Source organism: Pseudonaja textilis, chromosome Z, assembly GCF_049901715.1.
Source record: "Pseudonaja textilis isolate UNSWEBS1 chromosome Z, rPseTex1.2, whole genome shotgun sequence".
NCBI classification, from domain to species: domain Eukaryota; kingdom Metazoa; phylum Chordata; class Lepidosauria; order Squamata; family Elapidae; genus Pseudonaja; species Pseudonaja textilis.
Genome location: NC_142008.1, coordinates 118,898,727 through 118,920,978, shown reverse-complemented (window position 1 = coordinate 118,920,978; position 22,252 = coordinate 118,898,727). Strand labels below are relative to the sequence as shown.

Here is a 22,252-nt window from a genome sequence, read left to right as displayed (position 1 = left end):
TGCTTCTTGCAAGGATAGTAGTATAGCTTGTATATTAACATTAGAGACATTGGGCTGTTTTTCTCTATAAGAGATTCTTCAATGGTTTTTTGGATTGTTGATGAAGCAGATGTCAAAGTAGTCGATAGGGTCGGAGTGGTCTTCCTTCCTGTTTTCAAAGCGGTAGTTGTCGTGGAGGTCATCTCTCTTAATATTTGTTTTTGCTGTTGCACTATGTTAGATATATTGTCCCAGATCACCATTCAGTATTTTGCTCCTAAATTGAAAAATCTATTCTAATACTTCAATTAAGTATATAAATAAGCAGTCAATGCTCCTATATTATAGAACGCTGTCTAATACTGTATAATAATCTTTATAATAAATTTATATACCTAATATCAATATTAATCACCAATAATACATCAAGTCAAACCCAATTACCACTTTGAAAATTAATCTTAAATATTCTAAATAATCTAAATCAACAATATTTTTCACTCTTTGTTATTGCTATTTAAAACGATCAAATCAATTGTCAATGAAATCTATAAGGACAGTATACCTTTTTTTTTTCTATAGGAAGTAAATTTATGTAAATTATTAAGAGATTAAGATAGGGAGGAGAAGGGCTAAAAAAAGGGAAGAGAGAAGAGAGCAAAGTTTACCTTAATTTCAGGAAGTCAATAAGCAAGCAGCAAGGGGTTCAAATTGTAAAGATAGTGCCAAAATGATAATATTAAAGTAATACCAAATAGAAATTCCAACAGAAAAAGTGATGTGATAAAGAAAAAAAACAATTTATAGTCAATCTTCAAACTAAAGGTTTAAGTTTTGAATTTCTTTCCAGCTCCCCAGGAAGAGAGTGGTATAATGTGCTGACTAATCTCAATAAGGAGTCAATCTTTCCCAGCCTTCCGATGGTCTCTTCCTCCTTCCTCTTCTTCCTACTTTCCCTTTCCCACTTTTGAATTCAATGTACAAATCTCTTTCACCTATTATTCCCTCCAAAATCCAATGGTCTTCTCATCTCGATTGCTTAACAATCTGTCCTCCCAACAGTATTAAATAAAGCCAATAATCCTATTACACACAGTTCAGAGAGTTAATAAGTCTCTTTCAATGCTGCAATTCTTTCTCCTCGGTCGCCTCCTACTCCTCAAATGTTGTCAAAAAATTAGTCCCAAATACCAAATTACTCACAAATTCAGGTCTTCCAATCTCCTGGTTTCAACGTTCTTCCTCTCTCCCAAGGGTTTTCCTTTCAAAAGCTATAATCCACACTTCACTCTAGCGATCACGCCTTTCCGTTCGCATTTGTCACACTTTCGCTTTTCAAGCCACTTTTCTGGCTGCCTTTCTCTCTGGCTTCCCAAAAATGCTGCTCACAACCAGGAAAAGAAATCTCTCACGCCACTGTCATTCTTCAATCTTTGATATTATATTATGATCTTTCAGCACCACTTGCTACTCTGATCTTACAGGCTGTCACTATCTTGCTTAGTCAAATCGGTGGCAGACCAGACTATGGAGCTGCCATGAACTGGCAGCTGGCTCTTCCGCGCTGGGCTCAGGAGCTCTTCTCTTCATTGCCAGGGGGTTGCCTACCCCCACCCTGCGACTCGAGAGTCTCCTACACTGACACAAACCTCTCTGGAGTTTGTGTATCCCCTAGAGATCACTCCAGATGCTAGAGAAGGTGTCCGAAAACCGCAGCAGTCTTCTCCACCTCTGCACGTCCCTGTCCTGCCACCGGGTCAAGCTCTGGTCTGTTTTTTTTTTAATGGTTTGTATCCTTCTACCAGTATGTTCCAATCATGGGTTTCATCCCACCAAATTTCTGTTATTCCAACTATATTATATCTACCTTCATGTATTCATAGTTCGAGTTCACCCTATTGGTTCCCCAGACCTTGTGCATTTGTATATAGGCACTTGAGATCTTTATGTCTGACACTGTGCTTACTGTCTATGTAACCTGTGTTGTTCTAGCCTGCCCCTACTTTCTTGCCACTTGTTCAATTAATGCACATGGTGTGGCACTCACTATTAAATGCTTGGTTTTAGTTAACAGCAAGGTTGATAATCTTACCTGCACAAACATGTATTTTGCATGCACTGGTATCCTTATTAGTTTTATGTTGCTGGGGACAGAAATGTTCTGAATCCATTAATTCTTTGTCCCCACTGTTGAGTTTAAATGTTTATCCAGGAAATCTGTGAATTTAATGCCAAGTAACTCAGTCCCTTTCTTTGATGGATGCAAACCATCTCTTTTGTACAGTTTTTCATTGGACCAGCTGCAGACACCATGACTAATAAAACCAACGCCTTCCCTTTTACACCACTCCTTTAGCCACACATTAAACTCCGCTAAATGCTGGCCTTTCCCTTTTTGTTACTGGCAGAACCTCTGAAAAGATCAGCTTACAGCCTATATTACTAAGTTCATACCCCAAGCTCTGGAAGTCTTTCTGAACAGAAAGTACATCTGAACAGAAATTGCCTTCAGAGGTAAATGGGGATGGACAGGCCAAATCAGGCCAGGGCCTTTCAGGATTGGGATGGCTTGTAGGGAGGGAGGAAAGGGAGCAGGATGACCAAGAGAGGTTAAGCAGTGAACATGAGAGGCAGAGCTCAGGTAATGAGAAAGGACCACCCCCTCCTGATCCTCAAGCATTAAGAATAGAGAGAAGGAGAGAACAGTGCAGACTGACCTGACTATTTTGGAGGAGCGTATCTTGCCTGCCTTGACAAGGCACACTTGGGGACTGAGACATAAGGAGACCATGTGGGGAGGGACATTTGTCAGGAACAAATTTTGAATTCCTGGAGTGTATTGCTGACATTTGAAGTTTTCTGGATTTCCTGCTTTCTTCCTGGCTTCCTGGGTTAATTGCCTTGCTCCTTGCTTCCTGGACTTATTGACTTGCCCTGCTGGATTTCTTGCTTTGGAGCCATTGTGCTCACATTGGGCTGGACAGCATTGGGCTAATCCTAATGTACTCTTTTGGGACCATGAAATAAAGTGAAGAGAGATTACTGGTGTCAAAGTCCTCTTGGGCTAATGAGCCATATGTCAGCTGCAAGAAAGTGAAGTAGTATCCTCTTGAGTTGTAAGATCAAATGCAATTGTCCAGATCTAGTTTTCATACAAAATATATGCAAGGAAGGAATTGTTTTCCTGAAATTCTTCTAGGTATTAATATGGAAATGAATTTATTAGAATTATTTCAATCACATAGGATTGATCAATTATTTTGATAGAAGCAAAGAACACTAGGTTCAAATCTTCACATCTTTCCTCAGATATGGAATGTCTCTAGATACTTCTTGTATTTGGCATTGTAGTTTCAAAATTATTCTAACTAATAGAACTTAAGTCAGGGAGGACATCTTAATACAAATCTAAGCTTGATCTTTAATGTTCCTTAATTAATCCATAACAACATCAGCATCATTTGTACAGAGGGGTCCTTGGTGCTCTCTGAGCTTAGTGGTTTTCTTATAGACATTTCATTACCCAAAATAGGTAACATCATCACTTCCTAGCACTTAAGATGTTCTCTAGTTTGGATAAAAAAAGGCCTGCAAGAAAACAATCAGTCAAAGGACCCTTCATTTCCTCCCTGAACATATTCTCCTTTACTGGTAATTTCTACAAATTTATTTTATGAAGTAATTCCATGATTTACAAGAAATATGTACAACAGCAAATACAATAGTCACTTTTTTCAAAGCACTATATTTTCTATGACATTTTCAAAAAGTGGTATACGAACAGATTCAGGAGCTATCACTTATTTACTGAATGTATGTTTTGTGAGGAGAGATAATGCCGACTCTTTCTAAAATCATCTTTATTCCAGTAAATCTTCATATAGAGACTTATTGATCTGAAATTTTGTACATTTCATGTGAAAGACTTTTAGATAATGTAAAGAAGGCTATTTCTTTTTTCCAAACAAGATGCAACTGAAAGAAAGGGAAGGCAGAGATTATACTTATTATACTTGTACATTTATCTACAAATAACTTTTTAGTCATATAATGGATTTTTCAAAAATCTAGGATTAGATAGAGAAAAAATTCTATGTTGGTATCTCATAAGGTTTCTTAGAAGGATTTTCACTCAATTTAATTTCATAAAGGTGATAACTGAAGTGAGATGTCATGCCACCAAGGACCAAGTCCCCAGGCTGTTACCACTCATGTGGAACAAGGAAAGTATCACTTGCAGGGCATTTTCAGAGTAACTACTTTATGCACCAAAAATATCACAAAAACATCTTCATGCTTTTGTTATTATGAAAATGTTTTCCCTTCCATCCTACCAATCAGAAAGTACATATAATTCAATATTTCATCAAAAGATTGATGCAAAGTTTATATCTGAGAATGTACCTAATGGGAAAAATATAAGGGAAAACATATGCTTAGTTGTTAAAATTGTTGAAAGTGTTTTTTGAATCTACAAACATTTATTTTTATAAATTTTTCACAAAATAGAATATGTACATATTCAGCACACATCAGTCATTTAGTGTATGTATATTTTGTGAGGAGTAACAATGCAAAACCTTTTAAAAGAATTACCTTAAACTCACTTAAAGGTTTTCTTGCACCAAAGTTTCTAATATTCTACTGTTAACATTTGAACATACTCTAAAGAATATTATTTCTTCTTCCAAAACTAGAAACATTTGAAAGACAGAATGACTTATATTAGATATAAAGACTATATTTATGCTGTAACAATTTTGTAATAAACAATTTTGGGGGAACTGGCTAAGAATATAAAAAGAAAAAAACTTCAGTCATTAAAAAAAAACTCTCTTTACATAGTATGTCACAATGCTTTACATGCAGATGTTCCTTTAATTTCAGTTCATAAAAGTAGTGATATATCGGAAAATATCCAGAAGCTCCAATTGGTTTGAAATCCAGTCACCCATATGGAAATGAGGAGGTGATAAGCTACCTGGGAAAACCAAGGGAAATTATCAAAACCATAAAAAAGTGAAAGTTAGAATATTTTGGAAATGTGATGCGACATCCTGGAAAATACAGCCTACTTCACTTAATCCTCCAGGGAAAGATTGAAGGCAAATGAGGTCCAAGCAGAAGAAGAACATCATGGCTTCAAAATCTAATGGACTGAGTTTGAACAAAACTCAGGGGCATTTTTTTTTCGTGTGGCTGTTGATCAAAATATGGTCACCAGCATATTCTCCAATGTCTGATGACAGATATGGCACAAGAAAAGAAGAGGAAAAGGAAGAGGAAGAGGAGGAGGAGGAGAAGGAGGAGGAAGAGGAGGAGGAGGAGGAGTTGGTGGTGGTAGTTTTGTGCCAGCCCAGGTGTTCAGATATGTCATCTCTCCTGAGAGAGCTGCAATGGCTGCCAATTTTCTTCTGGTGACCATGTTATTTGAAGGACCATCTCATGCTGGTCACATCCACCTGACACACCAGACTGGGGAGGCAGTAAATATTAAGGGCCTTCTCTCCTAAGAAAGTACATGTGGCAGGACTCAGAAGACCAGCTGATGGTGGGTCCCTCTCTTTGGAACCTCATCCCTATGGAGGTAAGATTGTCACTGACTTCGATAGTCTTTCACAAGGCTCTTTTGCCAACAGGCCTTTAGAATTCTGAGTGGGATGGAGCCCATCAAAAGGCTTATCTAATTGATTGTTATCCCCATGAGTGCATGTGGTGGGGGGGAGGTTTATTATGTTTATTTTTTTCATATTGGGTTTTTTTTTAACCAGCCCAAAAACCCTGACAGTGATGGGTGGCCATATAAATTCTCAGAAATGAATTAATTAATTAATTAATTAATTAATTAATTAATTAATAAACAAACAAATGAACAAACAAACAAACAAATAAATAATCTTATAATGGTATGTCATAAGGGTTTCCTTAAATTTCAGTTTATAAAATTGGTGAACTACGTGGGACATCATGCCACCAATGATGAAAACAGGGGAAACATCACTTGCAGAGAAGTCCAGAGTAAGTAGTTTCTGTCTGAATTAGGATTGCACTTTCATTATCATTTGGGCCATTGGCCCTGTCCATAGAATCTGTCTGTCTCTGTCTGTCTCTTCTCTGTCTCTTCTCTGTCTCCATCTCTGCCTCTCTCTCTCTCTCTCTTCTTATCTATCTATCTATCTATCTATCTATCTATCTATCTATCTATCTATCTATCTAGTCCTGTCCTATCCTATCCTATCCTATCCTATCCTATCCTATCCTATCCTATCCTATCCTATAAAAATGAAATTTATTGTAGAGAAAAGCATGATTTTACATCTCGACAGGAATAACCAAACCTACAAGTACAGATTAGGTGAAACCTGGTTCAAAAACAGGAACTGTGAGGGGGATCTTAGAGTCCTTAGTGGATGATCACCTAAACATGAGCCAGCAATGTGCCAGAACAGCCAAAAAAGCTAATACAATCCTTGGTTGTAGAAAGTCATAGAATCAAAATCATGTGAAGTATTAGTACCAGTTCATAAAGCCATAATAAGGTCACACATGGAATCCTGTATCCAGTTTTCATCACCATATTACACAAAGTGATGTTGAGACCTTGAAAAAATAAGTGCAAAGAAGAGCAACTAAGCTGATATAAGGACTGGAGAGTAAAACATATGGAAAAAAGGTTGCAGGATTTGGATTTGGCTAGTCTAGGGAAAAAAGACTGGGGGGCGGTATGGTGGCAATAATCTAGTATTTGAGAAGCTGACACAAAGAGGAGGAGGTCAATTTATTTTCCAAAAAAACAGAGGGCAGGACAAGTAATGCATTGATAAACAATCAACCAGTGGAACAGCTTGCCTTTTTTCCCCTATTGGCTCTGTGGGCATGGCTTTATGGGCATGGCTTGGTGGGGTTCAATCTCTAAAAGGAAGAAGGAAGGTGGGCATGGGTGGGTCCAACTGATTTAAATCGTCACTACCATCTCTCAGAACCAATTCAAATCATCCCGACCTCTTCTCCCAAGATAGTGCGAGGTAGTTGAATTTCACTCCTGCTCTCTCCTCACTTTCTCCCCTATGGTATTTCCCTGAAAAGATAACTGGGTCTTGTTTTCTTTTGACCCCCTGAAAAAATGGCTTTTTGGGTTTTAACTCACCTCATGGAGGTTGAACCAACAGCCCTGCCCTGCAGGAATCTGCTGCCAGCCCACTTCTGTGACCACTTGCTGCTGCTCACATGCATTGCTCCCAGCCTCCATTTCTTGAAAGCCTTCTGCAGCTGAAAAACAAACTCCAGGTTGACATGCGCAACACTTCCTGGCTACCGTTTCACCTCCAGATGCCTTCCAGAAAGCCCTCTGTATCCAATAAAAGAGCTCTAGATCAAAAAGGAGGCCAGGGGTGATGCGTGCAAGTGACAGCAAGCAGCAGCAGGAGAAGCAGCCCTGCAAGGCAAGGCAGATGTTGGGGTGTGCAAGGCCTGATAAGGAGGGCAGCTCCATCTTTCCACCTCCATCCTAGCTTAATTTTTACCTGTGTGCCTCATCCCACCCGCTACACCCTGGGGTGGGTGAGATCTTGTTAGGGGCAATTTTGACAGTAGGGCTTAATTTTAGCACATGCATTCAAATACATGATAGGGCTTCTTTTCAGGGTGGGTTATATTTTCAGGAAAACACGGTATCTTTCTGTCATCTATTCATCATATATCTATCTATCTATCCATTCATCTGTCATCTATCTATTCATCATCTATCTATCTATCCATCCATCCATCTATCATCCATCCAATCTATCTACATGCCTGTATCTATCATCTCCATCTAGTAGGACACTTCAAATTTCCTCCAGGAATTTAGACATTCCCTCAGCAGAGAGGGGTGTTCCTTTTTGTGTGTGTAGGATTTGGGCTGAACTTCACCTTTGATTTTCTTGAAAAATGGCAGACTTTTTATTTTAAATCAAATTAAATCACTCTTTATTATGATCATTGATAAGCTATGAATAAAGGATAAGACAGAAGGAAGAATACATTTCATATAATTTCACTAAATGTCCCATATTATTAATACCTGGTAACAGATTAAATCATCCCTTCAACCTCATCACAATTAAGTTTACAGCTCTCCCTGCCTTAAGAAAGTTGAAAACATTCTTAAAGATCCATCTCAGCCTTTTTTCAGGCAGATGGTATAAGACAATAAACACAAGGACAAATAGGCTGAAAAACAGCTTCTATCCCAGAACAGTAACTGCTACTGTATAGTGCAATTTAACACAATATCAGGGGCTTTCAATTCAATTGTACAGAATGTGAAAGATGCGTGTTTTTGTTTTATTTTTATGTATAATGTACACTGAAAATGGCATTTAATTTAATTGTTCAAGGTGCAATGAATTTAACAATCAACTTAAACGCATGAAAACCTACAATTTGGCAATATATGAAAATGTATCTGATGGACCTCCTTTTCAAATCCCAGGAATTTGTCCCTAACTACAAATGTGATAGACAGAAGAATCTCATGGCCATCATTGGAGTACTGGTGTTGTTACATCATCTTGTATTGCTGAAATTGTAGGTTTCTTCCAGATTCCATTAGTAAGTTTTTATTTTATTTATTTATTTATTTTTGTCAATTGCTTACAAGATAATAGGTATAAGTAAAAACATAGTTATGAATACATGGATACATATAAAAAAAATAATTTTGAAGTTGGCAACATGACCAGATTTGTTTTTCCGCCAAAGTGATTTCTTTTTGGATTGAAGCTTCCTTATTGTTAAGGGTAATTTGTTTTTTCGGGTTTTGAGAATTGTTAATGGTACATATAGTTTGATGACTCTTTTGATTTCAAGTAAAAATATATTGTAATGGTCTTCAACAGTATTGCATCCAGAGAATAAAAATTGCCTATCAAGGGATGAGAGATCATTGTTTATAAGATCATAGTTGCCTTTTTTGAAGTTATAAGTGGGGATTCTATCGTTGTGATGATTTTGTGTGGACGTATGTTGGGACAAAGTCAATCATGTTGTAGTCACTGTTGGAAAAGGGTCCTTTAATTTGTATTCTGTAAATTGAACTCAAACTATTGCAGAAGATGAGATCAAGGCAGTTGTTAAGTCCAGTGTTGTTGGTTACTAGTTGTTCTAGTCCCAAATTTGTTACTGCATTGTGGAAGGTTGCATGTGTGTTTAGTTGTACATTCATTAAGGGTCCAGTTAATATGAGGTAGATTGAAGTCACCAAGAAAGATAAAAGCATGTTGGCAGGATGCTGCCCATTTTGGTAGTGAATTTAGCTTGTTTACATGTTCAATGTCATAATCAGGGGCTCTGTAATATAGTAAGAACTGAAATGTGATACTTAAGGACAGTTCACAGATGATGGTCTCAGGAATAGCAAGCTCCTGGGTAACCTGGATGTTTTTTAGATGTGGGTATTCTAGGTATTGAATCATTTGCTCGGGTAATCTCAAGCAGTCATGACGAGCGTATTTGTTACATAGAGAACATTTGATGGAGTTTCCATTATCCTTTAGAGTTTTGTAGCATTTAAGGCATGTGCAGGAGTCTTGTTGTTCAACACCACCTCCTCTACGGATTTCATGATCTGATCGGTAAACATGATAGTCTCTTACTGTGGTAATGGAGTCAAAAAAAAAAAGTTGTAAAAGTGTTAAAGAGAAAAAACATATTCTGTTGATGTTCTTATGGAATGTATTCATTTTCTGTGTTGTAAAAAATAGGTAGAAATTAAAATATGCTACCTAGAGAAAAGCACTATTTTTATTTCTTCAACTGGAACAATTAAATATACATTATATTACAAATCTGCCTTATACAACTTTTGTAGGCATTTTTTTTCATTTTTCAAAAATAGTTGGCCAATTGGAAAAGTGCTGTAATATCTATTATTCACTATCGCATCATATGATTTCTATTGTATCACATCATAGTAGACTATATCATAGTATATTATATCATATAATATCATAGGAGGAAGAAGGTGTATTAGATATCTTCTCTGCCTTGAGTTATTTCAAAACCTAATACAAATCAGAATACAAATAAAATAAATAAATAAATAACTAATATTTGGATGGGTAGATTACTAAACTCAAGGTAATATCTAATGAAAATTTTGAAATATCAGTACCATCATTGTTATTGTTTCATTCTTCAACATTCTTTCACTGAAAATGTGAATAAAACCTCCAAAGAAATTATTGGCTTATTTGTCAGACCTGTTATGTATGGATATTTGGCTTATACACCTAAGAATATAAAGAACCAATTTAGTGTTAGCTATCTGAACCTTTTAAAGATCAGAACATTTATGCAATGTGTTTACTGCTAAAGAGTTATGCAGAATTGTGAAATATCCTGTCCTTAGCTTAGTTTACTGGGGCGTCTTCACATTATAAGATATATTAAGGGATATTAATGATCTCTTGTGTAATCTTGTAAGGAGAAAACAGGAAATCCGAAGATAAATGGTGAAGTGAAGAAAGTTGGCCAATTATTATCTCATCAAAACAAAATAATTATCTCCCAGAGTGTTTTCTTAGTGAGACCAAAACATGAAAGGCTGCACAAAAGGATATTTAAATTCAACAATAATCAAAGATTCTGTCTGACTATAAAGTAATTGTTGACGAACAAGCAGTTTGGTACAAGGAGTAATAATCCCTCTGACACATTCAGTGCTTCAAGTTTCAACCCTCTGACCTTTTCTGCCAGAGTAGCTGTTCAATACTTGTAATGTTCAAGATACAAATTTGTATTCTCATGGATCTTTTAAAAAGAAATGGTGGATATTCTCATTAGATGCATTCCCAAATATAATCCTTGGGTTAATACTTAGATGAACTATTGTATGCAATATACTTCCCTATGGGTAAGATGAAAGACAAAACATTTTCACAATAAGAAAAGCAACAAGATGTTTCTTCTGATGTTTTTGGTGCACAGAGTAGTTACCCTGAGCTGCCCTGCAAGTGATGCTTTCCTTGTTCCACATGAATGGTACCAGCCTGGAGATTTCATCATTGGTGGGATGATGTCTCACATCGTTTACCCCTTTATTGAAAGTAAATTTAATAAAAACCCTGCTATAACATCTTATGACATACCAATGTAAGATTTTTTTCATTAACTAATCTTAGCCTAGCTCTCCAAATACCCCTTATATTAATAAAAGCTGTTTGTTCATAAATGTAGAGTTCTTTTGATATAATCTGTAATTTCTATGTCTTTCAATGGCATCTAGTTCTGGCAGAAGAAATAATCTTCTTTACATTATTTTAAAGATTTTCTGAAAACATCACAGAAAATAAATATAGCACTTTGAAAAAAGTCATTACTTTTATTTGTTGAAGTACATTTTTGTTGGAGGTCATAGAAATGCTGTGTTAACTCAATTTGAACTCTGTAAAAATTACCAAAAAAGGAGAATATTTTGGTTCAGCATTGAAAGGAGGGGTGCTTCATGCCCTCTGAGATGTGTTGTTTTATTGCAGATATTTCCCTCTCCAAACTAGATAACCTCTTCAAAGCTAGGCTATTTTGCATAATGAAACATCTACAGGAAAGTCACCAAACTCAGAGAGTACCAAGGATCCTCTGTATAAATTATTAAGTGTTTTAGAAAGATGATTATCATTTTACTACTGTCAGAGAAAGAATTGTTTGTTATTCATACATAAATGATGAGAATTGTCAACTATTTTTTTTCAAATGGGATTTAAAATATTTAAAATATTTGCAGTGTAATCACCAAATTTCATCAGCACATCCTTGCCTTGGCTTTTGCTGTGAAGGAGATCAATGAGGACTCCCAGATCTTACCTAATATCACTCCCGGGTTCCACATCTATGACAGTTACAACAACCCAAGGATGACCTATCGCACCACTCTGGGCCTGCTTTTCAAATCCCAGGATTTTGTCCTTAACTACAAATGTAATAGCCAGAAGAATCTCATGGCTATTATTGGAGGATTGGATTTTGATACATCATTTTATATAGGTGAAATTATAAGTTTCTTCAAGATTCCACAAGTAAGCTGTGATGGGGTTGAGGAGGAAAATTCTATATTTTGTTGTTCTTATGGAATATATAATGAGCACCAAAGATTGGGTTTAGGTTTGTGTTAAGATCTATAACTCAGATTGAAATTCCATACCTGAGCAAAAATTAAATGTAGTACTCTTTGCCCCTATTAAAAAAATTGATCTTTTCTATCTATTCAAAAGAATGCCAAGAAATACCTTTCTATGTTTATATTTAGAGAAAAAGATTTCTAGGAAAACATTGTTCCTTAGGTATATTTTGTAAGAAAACTACATTAAAAATTAGATATGATTTGAGAATTGAACAGAATACCACTCCATTTTTTTAAGCTGATATATGGCTCATTGGTCCAGGAGGAATTCCAGACCAGTAAACTTTCTTCACTTTATTTCATGGTACCCAAAGAGGAACATCAGTACACTGGGATTATCCAACTACTCCATCATTTCAGGTGGACATGGATTGGCATTTTTGCTGTAGATAACAACAGTGGGGAAAATTTCTTACAGAAAATTCAGCCCTTACTTTCCCAGAATGGAATATGTTCATCATTCATACAAAGTCTTTCCCAACTAGTCCATTTGGAAGACTATCAAGAATATTTTCAAAAAATTGAAATTATCTCCATCAACATGATGAAGAGCAAGGCAAATGTATTTCTTGTCTATGGGGAATCTTCGGCAATTATGTGGCTAAGGATGGCCACATTTATTGTAGATCCTGAAAGCAAGGAAGTTGCCTTGTATAGAAAGGTGTGGATCATGACTGCACAGATTGATTTTGTGCTATCAGGATTTCAAAATCGGTGGGATCTCCAGATGTTTCATGGAGCTATTTCTTTCAATATTCATTCAACAGCAGTTGTAGGTTTCAAGGAATTTCTTCAGACCATAAATCCCCTTTCACTCTCGCAAGATGGTTTTTTACAGGATGTTTGGGAACAATCATTTGAGTGTTCATTTCTGAGATCAGACTTAAAAGAAATACACAGTAGGAAATGTACTGGGGAGATGAAGCTGGAGGATCTTCCTGGGCCAATATTTGAAATGGAAATGACTGGACAAAGCTACAGTATCTACAATGCTGTTTATGTTGTGGCTCATGCTTTGCAAACACTACTCATGCAGAGATATAATGTTAAAAAACCTATGATAAAAAAACCTGACTGTCCAGATTTCCAGGCTTGGCAGGTATTCTCTCTGCTTTGGACAATTGTATTGCAATGAGTCACTTTATATAGAAATATATTTTGAAATGATTGTGGAAAATCCTAATATTTTCTGCATATGGAATCAAGTTAAGTATGAAATACAATCTAGAAATAAGGAGGAATTTCCTGTCATTGTGAAAAATTAGTTTGTTGAACAACTTGCATTCAGAAGTTCTGGGTGCTTCATCACTGAAGATTTTTATGACAAGATTGCACAACCATTTGTTAGAAATGGTATAGGGTCTCATCCTTAAGCAGGGGGATGAACTAGAATATCTCTGAAGTCCCTCCTAATTCTGTTATTCTGTTCTGTATAGAATGGATACAGAGAAACAGATTCCTGTTATTCTGACTATTGAGAACCTACCATATAAATTATAGTTATGTTTCTGTAGGAATTATTTAGGAAATCATCTTAGTTTGCCCAATCAAAATGATAATTTAAATTACATTATCTGTTCGAAAAATAATCTATTTTTCAAGATACTTCTGTGTGGCTCATGAACTTCTGGTATGTTCAAAGATAACTCTTCTGTCTCTATCAGATATTTAGAGGAATGAAGTAGTGGTCCTTTTTAAATGTGGCATACACAATATGAAACAATCCTATGTTTGCAATGATTACTATATCCCATCTATCTATTGAAGAATACTTGAATCTCAGAATTTAAAGTTTTAACGAAGGGATTTCATACTATCAAACAGCCTTGTACAAATGAACAAATGTTTATGCTATGGCTCATGCTCTGCAAGCCCTACTCATGCAGAGATATAATATTAAAAAAAAACATGATGAGTGAAAAAACTGATTATACAGATTTTTAGGCTTGGCAGGTATTCTCTCTGCTTTGGGCACTTCTTTTTTTTTTTTAACAAGTCACTTCATATAGAAATATATATGGCAAATGATTGTGGAAAGTCTTAATATTTTCTGCATGTGGAATGAAGTTAAACATGAAAAACAATCTAGAAATAAGGAGGAATTTCCTTTCAGTATGAAAAAATAATTTGTTGAACAGCTTGCATTCAGAAATTCTGGTGGTTTCATCACTGAAGATTTTTTATGATGAGCTTGCACAACCATTTCTTAGAAATGGTATAGGGTCTCATCCTTAAGCAGCGGGGTGAACTAGAATATCTCTGAAGTCCCTTCAAACTCTGTTATTCTGTTCTGTATAGAACAGATCTAGAAAAACAGGTTCCTGTTATTCTCATCATTGAGAACCTACCATATAAATCATGGTTTATGTTTCTGTCAGAATTATTTATTTATGTATTTAATTAGTAGACCTAAATAATAGGAATTGGCATAATTCCAATAGTCTATATTCATTATGATTTGGTTTGTTGTTTTTTATCTTTTTTTAATAGTACCAAATTAATAGTAGAGTTCATATTTATATTTTCATACATTATCAAGTATCAAATTTATAAGTGTACATATTTAGTAATTATTATACGAACGGGGAAAAATGACTGAATGACACATGAATTTGATGATCTCCTTTCTATCAACATTCTTTCAACTCCTTCTCTCTTTCATTCTTTTTCAACTAGCTCCATTCATTTCTTCATGACATTTCTTTCAATAATTCAGTTGGGGAGAGAGTATTTCTGAATGAGAAAGGAGAAGCAACAGGTGGCTTTGACATCACCAACTTGGTCACTTTTCCAAACAGATCCTTTCAGAGAATTAGAGTTGGAAAGATCGAACCCGGTGCAACCAAAGGAAAGGAATTATTCATTGATGATGACAGGATTGCCTGGCACCCAACTTTTAACCAGGTATGGAGGCATTTTATTAATCATGTTTTTTTGAATCTTTTTATTTTATTTTATTCAAGGCAAACTTAAAATATGAAACTCAGAAAAATCCAAAAAAGGTCAAACAAGAAAAAACACAAATCAACAAAAATATTAAAAAAATAAAAATAAAATAAAAAAGGCCAACATTTATACACAAAGTCAAGCTATTTTTCCAAAGCACCTGAAGGCCAGACAAGGAATAATGAATGGGAACTGAACAAGGAGAGATTCAAGCCAGAAATAAGGGGAAATATTCTGACACTGAGATCAATCAACCAATGGAAAAGCTTGCTTTCAGAAGTTGTGGGAGCTTCATCACTGGAAGCTTTCAAGAAGAGACTGGACTGCTATCTGTCATCAATAGTGTAGGGTCTGCTTGGGTTGGGGGTTGGACTAGATGACTTACAAGGTTCCTTCCAAATTTGTTAATCAGTATCTATTATTCTCCCCTGATTAATACATTACTACATCATTGATTTTCACTCTTTGAGAAACAGCTCGCCACCCTCCAATCTTGACTGAAAATATATGTGAGGATGAAATGATTTTGATATTGAATTAATGAATTTAAATATGAAAGGGAAATTTATCTAAAGATTAGTTGAATGGATAATAAGTTGAAGTGATATTAATTAAGAAAGTTGAAAGTGTAACTATGACTAGGTATAAATATTGTAATCTAGAATCACGTTGCTCATGTGAAGAGATGTGTAAAAAATAAAAAATAAAAAAAATGGGAAAAAAAAGAAATCACAAGAATGGCAATTCTTCTATCACATTGTAAACACATTCAATTATTTACTCACCTGCCCTTCATACAGGACCTTTTATATATGATTTTAATCTCTATGTCTTTTTAACATACATTATAAACCCCAGTTAATTCAACATCCATGTTGGAAATCAATAATAATTTCATTCCATTAAGGAGAAAAATCAGAAACTGTTTTAAAAACCCTCCTTTTCGGACTTCCCTTTGGGCGCTGTGTTGGTGTGGAGCTGAGGAGTGGATCCAATTCCGATTTTTGCTAGTTGGTGGCTTTTTGGAGCATGCCAGACCCCGGAGGGGTAGGCAAAAGAAAGGGGAAGATACAGAGGTCTTGGGAAGGTGCTGCGATCCCAGAAAATGGAAGAAGAAACTCCTGAAAACCAACAGCAGAAAAGGGAGATCGTGACAACTGTGATGATCGGAACCAGAGACACAGCAACCCAGCCAATTAAAAGAAGTGAAAAGAGAGAAGCAGCAGGCTGAGCACTGGAGAGGTGTATTTAAAGAAGATCTTCAGAATATTGGTGTATACTGTAAAGAAAGCTCCGAACTAAGTGGTGTGGTGAAGAGACAGAGTCTTTGACTGGAGCGTTGGCTGAAATAACGGCAGAGATTTATGCTGACTAATGAAATCGTGAAACCTGGGGAGACAAAGGGTGAGATAACAACATTTGCTTTGTGAGTGGAGGAGTGAACTATAGAACTTTATTGTCCATTTATTTGAGAACTGGGGAAAGAAAGAAAAAGAAGTGAAAGTGATTAAGTGCTATAGGAAAACAAAAGGACAAGTAAGAGTGTAAAACTTGAGAATGAACTTTTACTGCATTGAAAGATCAGAAGAAAGGACTGGGGAAAAGAAACCTTAATCTGATAAGTATTAATAGACAACTTTGACAACATAATAACAAAAACTTATTTAAGGTTTATAAGTGAAACTGTGACTGCGCGGGAATAAAAGAATAAAAGAGCAACAAGAAAATACACAACCAGAGAAAGTGACAGTGCAATTTGGAATGAGGACATTTTGAATTAAGACCTGATGTAAGATAACAACAAAAATTGCTGGATCTGATTTAATAGATATTGGTACGATACAATGAACTGATTGTGAGGAATCACGAAGACGTGAAATTAGAAATGAGCATGGAAATAGGAGGAGTGAAGAATGAGATACAAAATTTAGATAGTAAAATCGGAAAGATCCAGGAGACAATGACAAAAAAATGAACAAAAATTAAACATAGTAGAGGTAAGAACTGAGGTGGTGGAAAAGAGATTAGAGGACTCAGAACAAAATTGGAAAGTTTTATATTGTGAACTTCGGGATTCTGTGGTGCATATAGGATTAGAAAAAGCATCCTTTTATTTGAGATTCCAGAATTTTGTTGAAGATAAAAAAGGAAGATTTACATGAAATAATGGTGAATTTGATAGCAAGAGCCCTACAGAAAGACAAACAGGACATCGATGAGGTCTACAGAGTATACACACACTACACCTGAAGATATAGATTACCCCGAGAAGTCCACATCCGATTCATGAGAAAGACAATACGAGACATGCTATACGGCAAGACCAGATATTCGCCACTGATATATAAAGATCACGAAGTGGTCATGTTGAAGCAAATACCCAGGAGAGTTAGGGAGCAAAGAAGGGGCTACCAGTTTTTGTCATCTCAGTTAATTAAAAATGGTATATCGTTCAGATGGCTCACCCCAGAACGGCTCCTAGTAGCATGGCAGAATAAAAAATATAAAATTGATACAATAGAGAAAACACATCATTTTCGTGAACAATATCTGGAACCCAAAGAAGAATGTGAAAGTGGAGGAGATTTAAATACAAGAAGTCAGGAAGAAATCTCTGAAGAGAAAGAACCTGTACCTCAGTCAGAATCTCAGAAACCTAGAGAAGATGAGGACAACAGACCAAGTACAAGAGAACCCAGAACAAGGAAAGAAACAAAAAATGCTCTACACAGACAGTAATATGAGCAGAGAAATTACCTTATTCTCAGTTAATATCAATGGTTTAAACTCAACATTAAAAAGAAAACAGTCATTTGAAAAACTTAAAAAGCAAAATGCAGATATAACTTGTATACAAGAGGTACACATCATAGATAAACAGGCAGATCTCCTAAAGGATACTTATTTGGAAAAAATATATTGGGCCCTTTCAAACCAAAGAAAAAGAGGTATTGTAGTATATATAAAAGATTGGCTGCAACACAAACAAGTATATAAGGATGATGATGGAAGAATGTTATTTATAGAAATAATATTAAACCAGAAAAAGACCTTGTTATATGCCCCGAATGTAAACCAAAAAGAATTTTATAATAAACTCCACCATAAGATAATAGAATATGAATATACAAATGTATGTATTGTAGGAGATTTAAATGCTGTTTCAGACAAGGACAAAGACTTTAAAAGCTCCCCCCCAAAACAATAATAAATAAATAAAAGGAGACTATTTCCATCGTCTTTTAATAACATAGTAAGGGAATTAAACTTGAAAGATGTGTGGAGAGAACTATATCCAACCCAAAAGCAATATACTTTCTTTTCCAATTCCCATCATTCTTGGTCTAGAATAGATCATATTTGGATGGACCCAGGCTTAATGAAAAACACTGAAAATATAGAGATTTTGCCAAATGTATGGGCTGATCATAACCCTATTCAAATTAAATAGAAAGGAAAGAGAACAATTGGAAGATGGATATTTAATAATAGTATATTAAAAGATAGCAAATATATTGAAATGGTGAGAAAAGAATTGAAAATATTTTTTGAAATAAACAAGAGAGAGCATACATTTCTTCAAAATCTTTGGTATACCACAAAAGCCTATGTGAGAGGTTTAACTATTGGCTATAGTATTGAAAAAAAAATAAAGAAAAAAGACAACAACAAAATGTGTGGAGAGAGAAGCTTAAAGATTTAGAAGTAAGTAGACAATTTGATCCAAATAATCAAAATACTAGTAAAGAAATAGATTTGGTAAAACAGAAGATAAATTTAAGTATGCAGGAAGACCTGGTCCAAAAAGTTAAATTAGCAAAACAAAACTATTTTGAAAATGCAAACAAGCCAGGGAGATGGTTAGGCCATAAAATAAAAAAGAACAAAATAAAAACCCTCCTTTTCAAAACCTTTTATGCTTATCCCCAGGATCTTCCATTATCTCAATGCAATGACCCATGTTTCCCTGGATCCTGGAAGAAGGGGATTGAGGGGAATAAGTTCTGCTGCTATGACTGTTTTCCATGCCCAGAGGGGAAGATTTCAAATCAAAATGGTAAGCTTGTAGCAAACTTTAATATACTACTTTAGGATGCATAAGATTAATAAAGTCAGTTTCAATAATATGGAATGTCTAGCTGACAAATTCCATGACTTTTCTTCCAGATATGGATGACTGTTTTGAATGTCCAGAAGATTATTATCCAGATAAAGAAAAGAAAGACTGTATCCTGAAAACAATGGTATTTCTAACTTTTGAAGAAACCTTAGGAATTAGTTTATCCTCAGCAACTCTTTGTTTCTTCTTCCTGACATCTTGGGTATTTGGAACTTTTATTAAGCAGAGGAATACTCCCATTGTCAAAGCCAATAATAGGTCCCTCACATACACTCTCCTTGTCTCTCTCCAACTCTGTTTTCTCTCCTCTTTATTCTTCCTTAGCCAACCTGGAAAGGTAACCTGCCTTCTCCGACAATCAATGTTTGGCATCACTTTTTCAGTGGCCATTTCTAGTGTACTGGCCAAAACCATCACTGTAGTTGTTGCTTTCATGGCCACTAAACCAGGATCTCAGATGAGGAAATGGGTGGGGAAAAGATTGGCCTTTTCTATTGTTCTCTTGTGCTCTCTCTTCCAAGTATGTATTTGTATTCTTTGGTTGTCAACATCTCCCCCATTCCCTGAGTTGGACATGCACTCAGAGATTCAAGAAATGAGTTTACAGTGCAATGAAGGGTCAGCTTTTTTCTTCTACTGTGTCTTGGGCTACATGGGTATCTTGGCTATCTCCAGCTTTATTGTGGCTTTCCTTGCCCGTAAATTACCGGACAGCTTTAATGAAGCCAAGTTCATCACCTTCAGCATGTTGGCCTTCTGCAGCATATGGATGTCCTTCTTTCCAGCCTATCTGAGTACAAAAGGCAAAGCCATGGTAGTTGTGGAGGTCTTTTCCATCTTGGTTTCCAGTGCTGCTTTACTGGGATGCATATTCCTGCCAAAATGCTACATCATTGTTTTTCGGCCTGAGTTAAATCAGAGAGAGAAACTCATAAGGAAGAATTAATACCACATGTGAAATTTCTGTCCAAGAGAAATTGCTGAAATAAATTATAAAAAACTGTTTGTCTACAGGAAATATATATAAAACCTACAGGAACATAGAAGTTTTTATTTCTGACAAGGAAGGGTTTATAAACAGTATTTAAAAAAGAACAATAAAAATTTCTTGGAAAATGCCAACAAAGCAGGGAGATGGCTAGCATATAAATTAAAAAAAGAAAAAGAAAAAATGTTGGATTAGTAAATTACAGAATGAGAAAGGAACTATGTGTTATCAAAGTAAAGAGAAAAACAAAATAGATCAAGAGTATTTTGAAAAGCTACAACAAATGGCCCATAGAGGAAAAGCAAATACAATGTCTAGAGAAAGTAGAGCTGCCAAGAATCACAGAAGAAATAAAAATGTTGGAACTAATTGAAATATAGAAAAAACAGAGGAATAATAAAATGACAGGCCCTGATGGACTGCCAGCAGAAATATATAAAGAATTCCAGAAACCATTAGGCTAAATATTATTAAAAGTGTTTAATTCAATTTTAAAAGGATAAATACCACCAGCATCACGGACTGAAGCAAAAATAAAAGAAAGTATGGATTTAACAATGGTTAAAAATTACAGACCCATATCATAATTGAATTCAGCTTACAAAATATTTATGGCAATCATCGCAGAAAGACTTAAAAGATTCCAATACAAATTTATACATGTAGATCAAAACGGGTTTCTCCTAAAAAGACAAATATGTAATAACATGAGAACAATACTGGACATTTTAGAATATTATGAGGTTCACTGTGAAAAACAAGTAGCATTGATATGGAGTTTGCTGTGTTCTGCTTGATTATGAATACAGCAAACTCCAAGACCAATAAACACAAACCAAGACTCCCAACCAATCAGGATGAATAAAAAACCATTCTGGCACAGCAATAGGCTAACCCCAAATTTAAAACTGAAATGGCTGTGAAAGTCTGACTCACAGATGAACACAATACAGAAGCCTGATGATGGCAGATGAGATTCTGCCGAAACATTGCTACAACTTTAAAAGCACAACTATAATGACATCGGAAAATACTCAAACAAAGCTGAATACCATACATGTAAGTATGTGGGAATAAACTTTGACTTGGGTATTGGGTAATGATTAGTCTAAGACCTTATACATACATGCTTGCTTAAAGGTCACTGAGATAGTATAAGGAAATTAAAAACAAACACTAGAAACAATCAGGCAGCTCAGACAACTGTAAACAAGTCTGTACTATATCTAATTATTGTAATCCACATTGTGACTATACTTGCTATGCTAAAAATCTCAATAAAAGGGAGCGCTGGAATTTGCTCTGGGCTCTCATCCTGAGAACACTCGCTTGTGTCTCACCTTTTCCATGAGAGACCACCACAAGTGGTGACCCCGACGTGATCCACTGCTGACCCCGACGTGATCCACTGCAGGTGGTACATGTCCGGACCTCCGTGTTTCCTCACCTGGACTAGGTAAAGTACGGACTTAACTATTTCTGGACAATAGGATTTTTCAGGGAACATGGGGGGAAAACTTTCTCAGCCACAGGAACGTCATGTTAGTGAGCTGCTGAAACTAGTCAGGACAAATTTCTTTCTCTTTAAACCTTCTGGAGAGGAGTATATAGTTCTTTCAAGAGGTAATGTGAAAAAGCTGCTGCAAGAGATCTGGCGGCAATGCCCCTGGTACTCAGAGAAGGGCTCTTTAAAGTTAGTCACGTGGAGGAAAATTGGAACTATCCTTCATGAGGAACCACGGGCAACAGCTGAAATTTTGACATATTGGAAGGTTGTTATGACTGCTTTAGAGACCCAGCAACAACCTCTTTTAAAACCTTTAGCAGAACTTCCTCCTTATAAAGGAGTTGTGTTGCACCCTCCAACTCCAAAGCTGGAGTATGTTTTCTCACCCCCAACAGTGCCTACGCCTGTGGATGAGAAACCCCAGCCACAAATGGGAAAAGTTCAAACAACGATGCATCAGGCTTTCAATGAGGGGAAATTAGAACCTGATGAGATTCCCCAGATGAATTTGTTTCCAGTTAATAGGCAAGTGGATGCTCAAGGCAACATGCA

At 35.9% G+C, this 22,252-nt stretch overlaps 1 protein-coding gene across 1 annotated transcript; it reads left to right on the top strand.

Moving 5' to 3' along the window:
• Positions 1-10,918: 10,918 nt before the first annotated feature.
• On the top strand, positions 10,919-20,151 carry LOC113452372 (vomeronasal type-2 receptor 26-like). Its single transcript, XM_026723822.2, has 5 exons — positions 10,919-11,112; positions 11,744-12,035; positions 14,816-15,043; positions 19,016-19,142; positions 19,253-20,151. Exons 1-5 carry the CDS (start codon positions 10,919-10,921, stop codon positions 20,149-20,151), a joined length of 1,740 nt encoding a protein of 579 aa, XP_026579607.2.
• The last annotated feature ends 2,101 nt before the right edge of the window (positions 20,152-22,252 follow it).